This window comes from Microcaecilia unicolor, chromosome 7 (genome assembly GCF_901765095.1).
Source record: "Microcaecilia unicolor chromosome 7, aMicUni1.1, whole genome shotgun sequence".
In the NCBI taxonomy this organism is placed as follows: domain Eukaryota; kingdom Metazoa; phylum Chordata; class Amphibia; order Gymnophiona; family Siphonopidae; genus Microcaecilia; species Microcaecilia unicolor.
Window position 1 is genome coordinate 219,698,620 of NC_044037.1, and position 16,818 is coordinate 219,715,437.

Consider the following 16,818-nt stretch of genomic DNA (forward strand, 5'->3'; position numbering starts at 1 on the left):
GGTTGAATGGTAGGAGATGGAGGGTGGTGGTAAATGGAGCTTGCTCTGAAGAAAAAGATGTCGTCAGTGGAGTACCATAGGGATCGGTCCTAGGTCCGGCTCTTTTTAACGTCTTTGTGAGCGATATTGTGGAAGGGCTGTCTGGTAAGGTTTTTGCAGATGATACTAAACTCTGCAACAGGGTGGACACCCTGGAGGGTATGAATGACGTGAGGAAGGACCTAGCAAAGCTAGAGGAATGGACCGATATTTGGCAACTAAGGTTTAATTCCAAAAAATGCAGGGTCATGCACTTGGGTGGCAAAAATCTGAGGGACCGGTACAGTATAGGGGGTATAGTGCTTCAGTGTGCGAAGGAAGAGCGGGACATGGGGGTGATTGTGTCGGACGACCTTAAAGCTTTCAAACAGGTAGAAAAGCAACGGCCAAAGCCAGAAGGATGCTTGGGTGCATAAAGAGAGACATGACCAGCAGGAAAAAGGAGGTGATAGTGCCGTTGTATAAGTCTCTGGTGAAGCATCATTTGGAGTACTGAATGCAGTTCTGGAGACCGCACTTACAGAAAGATATAAACAGGATGGAGTCAGTCCAGAGGGCGGCTACGAAATTAGTAAGCGGTCTTGAATGCAAAAATTATAGGGACAGGCTTATGAACCTCAACATGTATACGCTGGAAGAGAGGAGGGAGAGAGGAGACATGATAGAGACGTTTAAATATCTCAAGGGCATTTATGTACAGGAAGAGAGCCTTTTTCAAATGAAGGAGAGCTCTGGAATGAGGGGGCATACGACAAAGGTAAGAGGGAATAGGCTTAGGAGTAACCTAAGGAAGTATTATTTCACAGAAAGGTTGGTGGAGGCGTAGAATGGCCTCCCGGTGGAGGTGGTGGAGTAGAGGACTGTTCCAGAATTTAAAAAGGCATGGGATAAGCATGCAGGATCGCTTAGGAACAGGAAGAATTAGGGGTTACAGAGGATGGGCAGACTGGATGGGTCATATGGCCTTTATCTGCCGTCATGTTTCTAAAACAAAAATGAAGACGTTATAATGCCTCTGTATCACTCCATGGTGCAACCACACTTCAAATGTTGTGTGCAATTCTGGTCACCGCATCTCAACAAAGATACAATGGATTTAGAAAGGTACAGAGAAGGGCGACGAAAATGATAAGGGGGATGGGACGACTTTCCTATGAGGAAATGCTAAAGCAGCAAGGCTCTTCAGTTGGAGGAAAGACAGTTGAGAGGAAATATGATAGGGGTCTATAAAATAATGAGTGGAGTGAAACGGGTTGACGTGAATCACTTGTTTACTCTTTCCAAAAATACTAGGACTAGAGGACACGCAATGAAGCTACAAAGTAGTAAATTTAAAATGAGTCTGAGAAAATATTTCTTCACTCAATATGTAACTAAACACTGGATTCATTGCCAGAGAATGTAGTAAAAACAACTTAGCAGTGTTTTAAAAAGGTTTAGATAGCTTCCTAAAAGAAAAGTTCCTAAGCCATTATTAAAATGGATGTGGAAAATCCACTGCTTATTTCTAGAAAAGCAGCATAAAATTTTATTGTACTGTTTTGGGATCTTGCCAGGTACTTGTAAGCTGGATTGGCCACTTCTGGAAACAGGATGCTGGGTTTGATGGACTTTCGGTCTATCCCAGTATGGCAATACTTATGTCTTTCAAAAAATATGCAGTAACCATTTTAACACAAGTGTGTTTACAAGTATGCAGGCTTCCAATGAATCAAGGTAAAATCCAGGACAGTACTTCACATTTCTGGTATTTACAAGCACCCTCCACCCCTCTTCTCACTTACACACTTAAACCATTCTACCCCTCAACTGTAATTTTCAAACTATAAAATATGGATTGGGACTTTTTTGACAGTTTTTTTAATTCATAAAACAAAATAGTAAATAAACATGAATTGGATTTAAAGTATAATCTTTAGCCCATCTCTACACAAAATCCATTACTTCTGTCCCCTGTGTTGTTCATCATACACATGAATCCTGTCCCATATTGTTTAACATATACATCAGTCCATTATTTGATATCATACAAAGTTTTTGTTTTATTGTTCCACAGATGACATCCTTCTCATGGAAAAGGTTCACCGTCTCTCTCCAGATTTGTCAAAATTACAGAAATGGTTGCAGTATGTGGCACAGTGGCTTATCTATTCTACATTGATCTTGAATCTTGAGAAGATGAAGGTATGTTGGCTTACTGGGCAATTTCAACCACTGATGCAAATGACCTTATTAGGCATTAATGACTTCTGTAAGTAGTTTTAAATATTTAGGGGTTGTTATCGATGCTCACTTGACATCTGAACAGCAAATCTCTAGTGTTATTTGTAAGGGTTTCTATGCCCTATGCCACCTGTGGGCAGCACGATACTGCTTTCATGAATCTACACTACATGTACTCATTCATACAAACCTTGCAGAATACCGCTATTAGGTTACTAGGTAAAGTTAAGAAGTATAAACATTATGCCTGTGTTTAAATACTGTTCATTAGCTGCCAGCTGTCCAGAGAGTCAGTCAAATTTAAGATATTAAAATTAACTCATTGTGCTTACGATAATCAATAGCCCGTCTCAAGATGTATAAAATCTTTAAAGGGGGGGGGGGGGGGGAAGGAAGGGGAAGGGGGGATTAGGGAGGTAAGATTGGAAGATGGAGTATGTGGTTGTTTGAGTGATGTGTGTGAGGGAGATGAGTGGAGGGTATTTCTTTAAAAAAGGTCAGATGGATTATGTTAGTGACGACGTGGAATATGTTCAGTTTATAAGTCTTCTAGACTTAAGATGGTAACATGTAAATTGATAATTTGCTTCGTGTTATGCTATGTCGTAATTTGTATATGAAGGTCTTTTGCTGACAACAATAAACAGAAATAAATAAATAAATCCAAAGGTGATGCAATGGGGCTCATTTTCAAAGCACTTAGCCTTACAAAGTTCCATAGATTACAATGTAACTTTGTAAGTCTAAGTGCTTTGAAAATACGCCTCTATATCTACCTAGTCTGATTTTAAAGTCATTACAGGATAACCACCTGGTATTACCCTCTTCCAATTCTTCTATACAAGAGTGGTTTAAAGAGTGAGCTTTTGCTGGCTAGCCCCATCCCTATGGAATGAGTTGCCTAGGGCTGTTCGAGGGGAAGCAGATTCTAAGAGGTTTAAAGTTGTATTAAAAACCTCAGGCTTTCACTAGTTAATGGTTTTTTTTTTTTTTTTGGGGGGGGGGGGGGGGGTAGTTGGATCTGGTTCATCTGTTTTACACATTTATAGTTATGACCCATTTAGTAAGGGATGATTGGTCTTGAATGAGTGTTGTTAGGTCTTTCCTATCATGAGATGGATTTCTAATGCCGATTTTGTATTGTATGTATTTTATTATTGTGAACCACTTGGATCTATAATTTTTTAAAAGCATTTAAACATTAAACAACATCCTATTGACAGAAGAAAGAGAAGGTAAGAGGAGTAGAGCGAGGAATCAAGAAAAGTTATGTATCTGAGCAGAAAGTGACTTGGAAAAGGTGCGTCTTAAGAAGAGATTTGAATTTAGAGTATGAGGTTTCTGATCTGTGGATGGAAGTCTCATAGTTATTTTTTCACTTCACGTGAAATCTAGAACAGTGGCTCTAAACCCACTCTCAGAGCACACCCAGCCGCCAGTCAGGTTTGCAAAGATATCCACAATACATATGCATGAAAGAGATCTGCATACCAAGGAGGCAGTGCATGCAAATCTCTCTCTTGCATATGCACTGTGGATATCCTGAAACCCTGACTGGCTGAGTGTGTCCCAAGGACTGGGTTGAGAAGCACTGATCTAGAACCTTATTCGCTTGCAGTCCTACAGTGCAATAGTTAGTCTACACAGAAAGTATAAACATGCAGTAGAGGCTAACAAATGGGAGTAGTAAACATATGAAGTGCTTTGAGAAAGATTCTTGATTAAGAAAGAAGCCAAGGCTGCACAATTAAAGATGCTACTGAAACAGGTCTAAAAGAAATGTCTGAAGATACTAGCATGGATATAAGGAATTATTATTTATTTTATTTGAAAATGTTTATATTGCATAGGTCAGAGTGGCTATTGCAAAGGTCATAGTGGCTATTACAAAGAAAAGTTCACATGTAGCAATAATATGGCTATATTGTCACTATATGAAATAACTGGAATGTTTTACAGAACATTTCTCTGTCAAACACAGAATGCACCCAGAAAAGAACAGAATTTGCTTCTGTTTTAGAAGTGCACCATACAGTGGCAGGAGAATGATGCTAGAATGAGAATTAATGCCAATGAAGGTGATTCCCAACTGTCTTTTTGTGTATGGTGTACAGCGCTGCGTATGCCTTGTAGCGCTATAGAAATGATAAGTAGTAGTAGTTGTAATTTGCTGAAGAAATTCATCTCTGAACAACACTGGACCAAAATCTGCTCCCAACAACAGGCCATTTTCAAAAGAAATTTGTCCCCATTTTTACTGCTTCAGAAAAGTAAAGAGGGTCCTAAAAAGAGCAGGGAAACTGCTTATAAAAATTCTTGGCAAATGGCAGATTTGGAAAGCTTAAACTGGATTACCTCCATGGTGATGTGATAGACTACCTCCATTGGCAAGAATTTCTTCCCTGGCAGCAACCTAAATTGGGAGAAAAAGATTAAAGGAAAAAATGCCATTAAACATAAAAACTGGATGCAATGGATGAAAGAAAATAAATATACTCACTGATTTCATGTATAAATTAATAGAAAAGAAAATGTGTTTACTGCTCCCTAATGCTCTGGGTCTATTTTTTGCACTTTGCAAAGGGAATAAGAGATGCCATTCTGCTGTTGTTAACATATGCTGAATGCTTAACATACCATTCACGGTCCTGAAAATTTACCCCCAGCATTCACTCATGAGATTACAGAATGAACCATTACCTTGTAAGGCAAGTATGTACAGAGCTGGAATACTCTGAGTTCTTAGTAAGAAAGTATCACAATATATTTATGTAGAATGCACACCTAAACCAGAGAAAAATAATGTATTACCTCAATTTGTTCATAGACATGAATTGGGTCACTAAGACCCCTGTAATTAAAAGCGAAGTAAAAATAGACACAAGCTCCTGTGTCATAGGTCTGTGTTACCCTAAAACAGAATAAACAGAATTTTATAATTACAAGAAATTAAAATGGTACATCACAAAGCTAGAAATGTTAATAGAAAATGCTCCATAAATTCAAACTATTTTATTTCTATTCCTAGCATTCCTCCTTGTGATAGTATTGATAGCATTTTTCTTTGAAATAATTGTCTGTGCCTTTCCTTCGCCAATGCCCAATCAGTGGAATGAAGGGATACATGGCAAAAAAATTAAATGAATGGTTATCTTGCATGATTTGAGCAAGCCCACACTCAATCATCTACTTAATATTTAATACCATGTCACTGAAAACCCTTTGAGAAATAAAATAAATATCCCTGCTTTGCAATCTCAGCAGTTTTAGAGGTCCTGAAGAAATATGCTTGGTGGTTGGCAGTAATGGAGGTTTATGTGCTGTGATGTTTAGGGTGACCATCTTGACTTGCCTTCAAATCAGAAGGGAACTCACAATTAAATCCATTCATGTTACACAAAATCCATTAAAAAAATTATTTCCAGACTACATAAAAATAAACAAGTCAACTATTGAAAAAGTAACATGTATTCTGAAAATCATAAATTTTTATAAACAAGTCTTATATTGTATCTGTTCTCAAATGGCTGTGGAAAATGTTCAGGAACAATACTATTATAACTTTTCAATGTCTCCCCTGCAGTCTATTTATATTGTCTCTGCAACTAAGATTTTATATAAAGAATACTCGGCAGGTAAATATCCACAAGCAAAGAACATTTAGAAGCATCAGATAAACACTGTTAAAATTCCCTTTCTTTGAAAGGACTGAAAGCCCTTTTTAGTTTGGCCATTCCTGAAATACTGAGGGGGCACAGTTGACCCTTAATTGTCACAATAGTGGTATAAGTGGGGGAGGGGGGAGCAGGATGTTATCTCTCATTCTGCGCTGCCTGGGGTGCCATTTAGCTTGGCAGGCAGAAAGGGACAGACAAATGGACCAAGTGCTCATTTTCTGTTGACATTGCTTATGCTTCTGTGTTTCCAGGAGTCAGGATATACAGTTCATAAGGTGGTAGTCAGAGGCAACATAGGGAAATATTGTTTCACAAAACTGGTGATAGCAACACCTTTCCAGTGGAAGTAGTGAAGACCAAATCAGTAAGAATTCAAGAAAGCATGCAAGAAACACTGATGTTATCAAATGTGGTGATATGCAAGTAAAGCTTGAGACTGGATAGAATCTATGCTACTGAATTAGTAGTAGAAAGATTAAATAGGTCTTTTGCTTAATTGCCAGCATTTTTTGTGTAATTCAAGAGTTAAGCACTACAGTTAATACTGCAGCCATACCAGCAAGGAAAACAGGTATAGAATGGCTCATGGAATTCTTTCCAATAACTCTGCAACAGATGCTACGTACTTGTGAGAGACAAGTTTTGGGGATTGTGAGCAGTTTGTGAGGAAGTTTTATCAGTTGCCGTTAGGGTAGGTTTGGGTGTGGGGTAGTTTGTAAGAGGTTATTTTTGGGGAGATGGGACTGTTTCTGAAGTGGTGGAGGAGAGGTTTGCAGGACAATGCTGGGGTGGCATGACAATGCTGGGGATATTTTTGGGTGTGGGGGCAGTATGTGCACAGCAGCAATAGTTGCAGGGGTAGTATTTGGTTGTGGAGCAGTTACATGGGGCGGTTTTGGGGGACAAAGCAGTTTGCAGGATGGTAGTTTTTAGACATGGAGCAATTTATGGGATAGTTTGGCAGATGTGGGAGGTAGCATTTGGGCCATGGAAGCAGTTTGGGGGTTTGGAAGAACAGGGAATTACACCTTTTCAACTGCCTTGCCCTTTGTTTTTGTTTTTTAAGTTCAGTAACTTTATTGAAAACTAAGTTTTAACAATAAAAGGAAGAAGAAAAAAAAGGACAGGGGAGGGAAAGTACAAGAAAACAAGTAATAAAGTACTAAAGTAGTAATAACATTGCAGTTACACTATAGCAGAGAAATGGATTCTCACATAAACCAAATACTATCAATAAGCAAACAATAAACAGAGGTGAGTCCATTATAATCAATTTGATTAAAAATATAGGTTAATAGGGGACCACAGTTGATGAACTGCTGTTGAAGAGGAGCTTTTTTCAGAAACCTTAAGTTTATATTGTTTACATAGGCAAACTGTTTTCCACGAAAAAGTATAGTTAAGAAATTTGGCGTCTTTCCAGTTCTTGAGTATATGTTGAATTGCATTTGCTATAAGAGTATCAATCAGTTTGAGCTTACAAGAAGCAGTATCAAAACAAGGATGCAAAGAGCGAAGCGAAGAATCACTACATCATAAGATAAAGTAGCTGTACATTAAGTAACAGAAGTCACTGTTTGCCAAATTCTAGACCAAAAGGCGTATATTAGTTGGCAATCAAATATCATACATCTCACTGATCCAGAAAATAGACAATACCAGCATAGATCATCCTTTAAAAGTTTGTTTCTTCATATTTTCCGAGGGGTCCAGAAAGCATTGGGCATGAAAAAATAAAGAAACTGCAACATGTTAGCTGAAAGTAAAGGTCTATTAACTTTTGAACATAACAGCCCTTTGTTTTTTTAACTGCTACATTTCACTTTACTATAGTTTCTACGCTACAAAAGCTGGAACTTTTTTCCATAGAAATACACTGGGGACATATTTTTTTGGGGGGAGGGGGCTCATTTCTCTGGAATCCCTGGTCCAATTTGGTCCATTTCTGAACTCGCTATATCTTTTACTGTCCCTCCCCCCCCCCCAAATCCCCAGCCCCCCAAGTCATTCCATCCCGTTTTTTTCTTCCAAATGCCAAGGTCCATCCCATTCTGTTAAATGTTTGGAGAGTTATTTTGCCCCAAACAGACTGACACATTTAGCCCCTTTTGTATAATTCTTTCCAACTTCTGTTGGGTTGGAAAGAATAACAAGGGATCGCAGATATAAATATCCTACAATATGGAAATACAGTTTAAAGTCAACTGCCCGAGCTCTTCTAAAGACATTTTATTGCTTTTAAAGAAAAAAGAAAATACTACAAAACATCTTCCAATACAGTTTTAGAAAGGTTACTTCAAATTATTTTCCTTTTGTAGTTCTATTTTATGAAAGCAGGAGAAATGCTTGAGCCAAAAAAACTAAATGTTCATTTATATTTAATTTCTTTGGTGGGTCAGCATCATGCAAGTTCTTTTGTACAGAGTATCCTTTATAAAATCCAGATGTGAATTCCATTTACTCTGTCAATCAGTGCTCTGACTTTCATAGAGGTTAAATGTGCAACAGCCCAATGGATATATGGGAAATAAATTTCACAAGTCTAATCAAGCGCTACTGTAATCTCTCCACTGGAAAGATAGCCTGCAAGGGAGACATTGAAAAGTTATCTTAACAGTAGGCAAGAGTCAAGCTTATCAGACTCCAAACTTTAAATGATGTATAGTTCTTCTGCTGAAGGAAGCAATGGCATTGAAAGGGTTAATTCATCTGGAAGAACACAGATAAGACTCACCTGCATGTGGAAAAAGGAGGGAACTGGACACCCTTTTCTTTGCATTCTCGTGCTATCCTTTCCTTTACATTTCGGCAAAGGTCCAGCACCCTAGAACAAAGTACCACTAAATGACATGAGCGGGAAGTCTACAGTCTCTTCATCTAGTCCCTGCATCTCTTTGAATATACAACTGATTATCTTCAACCACTGCTTTTTTTTTTATTATTCTTAGATTTACATATGTATTTATTTATTTGTGGCATAGAAGATAAAACCCTACAAAATATCTTCTAGTACCAATTTAGAAATGTTACTAATAGAAATCAAACAAAATAAAACATGGAAAAGAAAATAAGATGATACCTTTTTTATTGGACATAACTTAATACATTTCTTGATTAGTTTTCGAAGGTTGCCCTTCTTCGTCAGATCGGAAATGCTTATTTCCATTCTGACGAAGAAGGGCAACCTTCAAAAGCTAATCAAGAAATGTATTAAGTTATGTCCAATAAAAAAAGGTATCATCTTATTTTCTTTTCCATGTTTTATTTTGTTTGATTACTATTGATAACCTTAAGAGTGGACTAACACGGCTACCACACTCCTCTACTTGAAATGTTACTACAAATTGTTTTAAAATTTGAAATCCCATTTTATGAAAGCACTGGCTCCAAGCCAGTTAAACCCCACTGATTTGGCCATCAAGCAAAATTCAGCAGCATTTAAATAGTTAGCACCACTGAGCATTGCCTGTGACAACCCAGATACTATCTGGTTAGTGCTGGGGCTGACTGTGGGTGTAACCTGGGCAAAGCTGGGGCTTCACCGGTTAGTGGTTGTATTCAGTCCACGAACCAGCTAAGTAAGTGGTTAAAGTTAGGACAGCGAGGGGGTCACGTGATGCGCTTGAGCTAAGAGGCAGCGTTCTCTCTGAGCTTCTCGGCCCTCTCCTCTAACAAGAAGCTTTGAAATAATTTCCTTCCTATCTAACTATTGTGTTTGAGCAGAATCAAAGCCCCCACGCTTATGGACAGATGTGTGTTGAAATCCGGGGCGGACATGGCTGCGAAAAGCACTAAAAAAGATAACGCCAAAATGCAACTGGGAGCGCTGGCTGAAAACAAAATGGCGGAAGACGCGGGAGAAGACGCGGCGGTTTCAAAGGAACTAATTGGTAAAATCTCGACAGCAGTGAGTACCATGCTTGGCACCCGACTGGATGGCATTCAGGCCAGTGTGCAGGGACTGACCCAGGCGGTAACGGATTTTAACTTGAGAGTGTCAGAGCTGGAAGTGCGAGTCGGGGCTGCGAAAGACGGCCTGCAAGGAGTGCTGGAGGAATTAACGAGCTTAAAGAAAGAAGTGGCGGGCTGTAATCTAAAACTGGACAACTTAGAAAATCGATCCAGGCGAGAAAATCGATCCAGGCGAAATAATGTGAGACTCGTGGGCCTGCCGGAAATATCGGGTGATCAAGATCGAAAGGTGCCCTGGAACACTGGTTTGCAGAGCTTATGGAGGCTGAGTTGGAGGTGGGAGCCATACAGATTGAACGCGTGCACCGCGTGGGCCGGTGGATGGAGGGAGCGACTAGGCCGTGAGTGGTGGTGGCGAGATTTCTGAACTTCGCACAGAAAGAACAAATGATGAGGAAATGTCGAGCTATGCATGATTTAAAATTCCAAAATTCTGATGTTCCAGGACTATTCTATGGCAGTGGCCCAGCTGAGGAAAGGATATTCGGACATTTGTAAGAAATTGGTGGAGAAGCAAATCAAGATTTACTTTGCAGTTCCCAGCGAGGCTCCGGGTGATCAAGGAAGGAAAAGCGCATATTTTCGAGACTAGCGAAGCAGCGAAAAAGCAGATGCAGCAGTGGTTCCCGAATTGAACATTATATAATAATTTTCTGGGGGAAAGGTATTGCACTGCTGATTAAGAGTGGTGGAACATTCTGGAATGTATGTGGGCTAGTATTAGGTTGAAGATTGTATGGGTTTTTGGGGGTGAGATTGTTTGTCGGGGAAAGTTTTTGATATGAGTAAACTGCATACTGTGGGGCAGTTATAAGGGGATGCGTGGATGTACGGTTTATGAAGCAAGGTAGGGGGGGTAAAGTTTCTTCTGTGTGTATAGATAGTGGGGAGGGGGTCGGGAAATGGCCTTTGAGTGTAATGGAGGAGAACTGGGAGGTTGGGGGGCAGAGGGATGGGGGAGGGGGGAGCGGAGGGGGGGGATGGAACAGTGGGAGGCGAAGGTTGAGAGTGTGTTGGAGTGTATGGTTATGGAGATGTGGTTATGGAGATGTGAGTTTGATAGCTCACCGTGGGGGAGGCTGGGCCCCAGGGTGGGGAAAAACAGTAAGATTGTTGGAGAGTGTATTGTCAAGGTTCCCTTCTTGCTTATGGGGTTGTTGTTGTTACATTTGTAGCCCGCGCTTTCCCACTCATGGCAGGCTCAATGCGGCTTACATGGGGCAATGGAGGGTTAAGTGACTTGCCCAGAGTCACAAGGAGCTGCATGTGCCTGAAGTGGGAATCGAACTCAGTTCCTCAGTTCCCCAGGACCAAAGTCCACCACCCTAACCACTAGGCCACTCCTCCACATAAAGGGGTAACCTGTGTGTCCTGGAATGTGTCAGGCGTAAATTCGCCGATTAAACGAGCTAAGATTTTGCAGTATCTGAATGCACATAGTGTGGGTATTGCTGGGTTACAAGAAACTAAACTTAATGATATAGAGCATCAAAAATTGTTACAAGAAACTAAACAATGATATGGAGCATCAAAAATTACAGCATGCTTGGGTGGCTCAGTGTTATTGGGCGTCTGCGCCAAAAAGTAAGGATGGGGTAGCTATTTTAATAAGTAAAAAGGTCCCTTTTGTGAAGTATAAGATCACAGCTGATGTAGACAGGAGATATGTGATTGTGGAGGGGGCCTTGCACCAATCTCGACTTACTTTAGTTTCTGTATATGCGCCCAATACCTCTCAGCAGACATTTTTTAGGAAATTAATTGCTGTCCTGTCAGGGATCGCTGGACCAAAAGTCATCCTGGGGGAGTTTAACACAATTCTGGATCCCAACATGGATACTACGGCTAGAGTGCAGAGGTCCAGATTTAGAACAGCAGAGGGGTCGGGGGTTTTGATGAAAAGTCTTGATCTGGTAGATTCTTGGAGAACTATGCACCCTTTAGAGAAGGATTTTACTCATGTCTCGAGGGTTCACGCAACAAAATCTAGAATAGATTATATTTTTCTTTCTAGGGATATTTTCCATCAAGTGCAGAGGGCTGAAATTGGGCCACTGGTGGTTTCAGATCATACCCCTGTATATATCACTGCTGACCTAGGAGGTGTGGGAGGAGGAATGAGGGGGAGATGGAAGTTCCCCGTATATCTGTATAAGAACAGGGTTTTTAGAAATTACTTGAGTCATAAATGGGAGGAGTACCTACAAAATAACAAAGAGCATGTGACAAATCCTGCTTTAATGTGGGAAGCAGGGAAGGCAGTTATTAGAGGAGACATCATAGCGTATGTCGCAAAGAGAAAGAGACAACAGGCTAATAGGATGGTGGAGTTGGAGAGATGAATTAGAATGCTCAAGAGGCGGCTGAGCGACTGTCCCACAGCAGCGGGTAAGCATGCTCTGGAGTGGGCTCAAGGGGCACCCAATAGCTTATTTCAGGAGCAGGCGCAGAAAAGCATCTTTTATCAAAGGTACAGACTCTTTAAATATGGAAATAAGCCGGGTAAATTGCTGGCAGATCTTACTAAGAGGTGGTCAGGTATGTCCGTGATATCTGCTCTGTATGACTCTGGGGGAAGGGTAGAAACAGATCAGAAGAAGTTGGAGCAGATTTTTGCCCAGTTCTATAGATTCCCATTAGGGAGAAGTGCATGGCGGGAGTGTCCCCTGTTGCCTTTGTTATATATACTTTTTCTGGAACCATTGTTGGTGCGGCTTAGGTCTGCTGAAAGCATACCAGGGATAGCAGTATCACAAAGGTGCGCCCCACTAAAGTGTATGGCCTTTGCTGACGATATTATGTTGGTGGTGACAGAGCCAGGCAGGACATGGAAGCAGGTGTTGCAGCTATTTGATGAATTCGGGCTCATGTCCGGACTTAAACTTAATGTGTCCAAGTCCGAAGCGTTGCCAATAAATATGAGGCTTGAAGATCTGGGGGCGGAGTTTCCACTGAAGGCGGCAGGGGGCTCCCTGAAGTATTTGGGTGCGTACATAGCTGCAGATACAAACAAACTGTATGAGCTAAATGTGTGTCCGTTATTATGGAGAACGGAGGAGTGTTTGCGCATCTTCTTGTATAACTAGTAAAAAAGGTCCATTTCTTAACACAATGAAACGGGCGCTAGCAATGTAATGAGTTCCTGCCATTAATGTTTCCACGGTTGTATTCTGAATATAATTGTTGTTTACATGTGTAAGATTCCTTTATATACAATATTTTTTTGTGTAAACTGTGTTACAATGTGGTAAAAGTTTTCCTTGTTCAGGCCCTTCAATCAGTTTAACAATCACATCAGAAGAGCTCCTTACTTGTGAGAATGCAACATACAGCTGCCCATGTGAGACACTGAGAGTGACAGTGTGTTTTACAGTGTAAGAGAGAGATACACAGAGTGATTGAGTGTGTGTGTGTGTGTGTGTGTTTGAGTGACAAAGTGATTAAATGTTTGTCTTCCCTTCCGTTCTGTGCACTTGCCTCCACTGATGTTCATACTGCCCTGTATATGATTGTTTGTTAGAGATTAAATCCACTCCACTTCCCTCCTCCAAGTTCCGTTCTGTCTGATTGGGTCTTCGTTCCTGTGATGTCGCGTTTGTTTGCTTGGCAACTATGCAGCATTCCGTTTCCTCGACGTGAGGGTGGGGACAGTGAGAGCCAATGAAACGCTGAACTACAGACTTACGAACCCTACTCTGCCACAGTGCCACAGAGTCAGCTTCAGAATGTTGGAGGTGCTTTTTATTATATAGCATATGCTCATAATGCCCCGGTGGTTGTATGTGCTACAGATCTTGCCTATCTGGCTGAAAGAGGCAGATCTGAGAAAACTAAATAATGTCTTGAGCTCTTTCCTCTGGAAGGGTAAGAGGGCCAGAATATCTTTGTCCACTCTTATGAACCCTAGGGCTAAAGGAGGGATGGGGCTTTTGGATCTGAGGCAATATAATCTGAGCTGTGGCATGAGGCATGTTTGAGATTGGCTGCTTGGGACATCGGGGTTTACGCCTTTTGAGGTAGAGGCTAGCTGCATGTACCCTTTGTCAGCATCCTACTTGTTGCATGCTAGGGTTGAACAACTGACAGAGGCGTCCAAGAAACAAGTGGTTTGGAGGTATATGAGGACAGTGTGGAGGGTCCTATGCAAAGTGTTTGGAGGAATGCGGGGAGTGTCACCCTTCTTGCCACTGGTGGGTAATCTAGATTTTCCACCGGGGATGGGGAGAGGTGGATTCATGGAGAACGAAGGGGAGGTGGCCATTCGGTGGGTAGGGGATATATTGGATGGGGAAGGGAAAATGCTACCTATGTCGACTTTGTGTGAGAGATATGGATGGGGGAGTTCTGATATTTTTTTGTTTTTACAAGTTCGACATTATGTCTCCTCTCTGCCCAGCGGGTAACAGAGGGTTTGAGATTGGAGGATACCATGCATCCCAGATTATCCAATTACATACGGGTGCTTTAAGATGTTAGGCCGATGGTCTCTTTGCAGAGAGCTACAGAGGCCTGGTCGGAAGAATTAAAGGGTAGCATGGATGTGGGGGTGCTCCAGGAGTTTCTTGCAAATATTGTACGAACCTTTAGCAATGAGCAACATAGAGAGCAGGAGTATAAATTTCTTCTTAGAATGCACATTGCTCCCTGGACAGCCTTCCAAGCTGGTTCTCAGATTCAGGTAGATGCCCTAAATGTGGGGTAGACAATGCTTCACTGGGATATATGTATTGGGCTTGTGGTAAGACTCAGGTGTTTTGGGAAAGGGTTAGGAGGGTACTATCAGATTGTATAGGACGACAGGTTCCGAATCATTCGGTGGGGTTTCTGTTCTATGACAAGACCTTGCTGCAAGTGGAATCTGTGGCACAGCACCTGTTCTTGGCGAAAGCTCTTTTGTTAGCGAAAAAGGTAATACTTGTACATTGGCGTATGCAAAGAGCTCCTCAAATCACTATGTGGAAAACGTTTATGTTTGATCTAGCGCTATTTGAGAGAGAAGGGGTGGCTAAGAGGGCTGAAACACAGTGGAAATGCTTTCAGAGCATATGGGAACCTTATTGGCTACACCTTTCGCATCAGGAGCGCAGTTTGCTTCTTAATGCTTGAGGTACATTGCAAGACTACTAGGTTCAGTTGGGGAAATGCTCTTGGGGCTCCTCTCAGAGGATATCCATGGTCTCCTCTGGATCTGTGTAGGATGTTGTACTAATGTGTTATAATGCAAGATAATGTCATCACGGGTTAGTACCTTGGTTTGTGATCCGGTAAAAGGAAGCTGGAAGAAGATGGGTGGTTTGTTTGTAGGGTCCCATCATGGGGGGGGAGGGGGGGGGGGGGGAGGGGGGAGGGAGGGGGAGAGGGAGATAACAGAAAAATGGATGCTGGAGCTCTTCAATGGATGGTTGGATTGCATCTGTTACTATATATGTGTATCGGTTTTGCTTGATATGGTACCACATGTTATATGATATGTTGTGGATGGGTTTTTTTTGCCTGCTGAATGTTGAAGCAGTTTGTTTTTCTAATATTGTTACCATTGATGAGAACTCCAATAAAGATAATTAAAAAAAAAAAAAAGGACAGATCTGCCAAACTAATCAGGCACCAGTCTGAAATGTAAGCAGCAGCACTGAGGCAGGAGCCATTGCTCCTGCCCAACTTCTTTTTAAGGTACAGGGGAGGGGAGCGGAGGGGAGAATTGCTAGACCACCAGGGTCAATTGCTGGGATGGGGGGGAGGGCGGGTGTGGAGTTCACTGGACCACCAGGGAATTTTTTCAGGGGAAGGATTGGGGGGCATGGGGGGGTCTGGATTCCATTAGACCAACAGGGAATTGCCTACAGAGGTGTCATGGGAGGGGGGGGGGGGGCAGAAGAGGTAGGGAGCACAAGCAGGCAGCCTTTGCAGCTGCATGCTTGTGTTTCCTTCCTCCGACAGCTCCAGAGCACCCGTAAAATTAGCTCGTTAGAGCTAGGCATCTCCTCCTTTGAGCCCCTATCCCCCCCCCCCCATGTCCACCATCTCCTCCTTTGTGCCCATATCCCCCCCCCCCCCCCCCATGTCTAACATCTCCTTTTCTGTATCCCTATCCTCCCACAATGTCCAGCATACCCTCTGCATTTCTTTTTATTTCACTTCTGGTGTGCCCCCACACATCGAAAGTGAAATCAAAAGAAGTGCAGCAGGCTGTTGCGATCTGGCAAAGGAGTTCAGCTTAATGTCAGGGTTTTGTGCTGCTGATTTTCCTGTCACTGAGCTTTCCTTACAGCAGCTGCTGTCCCTTTGGAGCTACCATAAGTCCAAGTTCTGCTGTATTTTGTATTCTTGGTTGAAACAAAATGATAAATTGAGCCTAAATAAAAAAGGAAACACCTTGGCCTTTATATGAATCAAAATGAAAGACACTAAAGGAAGAGGTTATTAATGAGTTATTAGTAATTAGGTCTTATTGCATAAAATGGGACATGCTAAAACAGAACGAGGTAGTGGTAAAATAACTCATCTTAACAGTAGCCCATGTTGATAACCCCTCACCACCACCACCATCACCGTATCAGAAAAAAAGATCCCATTAAGGGTGGTAATTTTACTCATAAGCAAATAAGCTCAGATGAGTTATACGCGAGACAAAATTCACCTAGGTTATGACATACAGTGTATGTTATAGTGATCTCTTCTCGAATGGTCATAACTCAATCAAAATAGCAGAATAAGCTATTTGATATTAGTGCTTGCAAAAAATATTTAAGAGCATATTAGGATGCTCTCTAACAACAACAACAAAAAAAAAAAAAAAGGAAGATTTTCAGATTGTGCTCTCCAGAAGGAAAGCAATGATAAAGGGAAAAAGTGATGTCATATCGTGGACAATATGCTGAAATCTGTTCAGTGTGTGGCAACCGCCAAA

At 41.5% G+C, this 16,818-nt stretch overlaps 1 protein-coding gene across 1 annotated transcript in view; it reads right to left on the reverse strand.

The window, feature by feature from the left end:
* AGPS (alkylglycerone phosphate synthase) overlaps positions 1-16,818 on the reverse strand; it is a 531,881-nt gene that overhangs the window by 45,759 nt on the left and 469,304 nt on the right. Inside the window, exons 17-19 of the mRNA XM_030208991.1 lie at positions 8,674-8,763; positions 5,074-5,173; positions 4,618-4,675 (exon numbers count right to left, since the gene is read on the reverse strand). Coding sequence (XP_030064851.1) covers positions 4,618-4,675; positions 5,074-5,173; positions 8,674-8,763 — 248 coding nt within the window. The remainder of the gene's footprint in view (positions 1-4,617; positions 4,676-5,073; positions 5,174-8,673; positions 8,764-16,818) is intronic.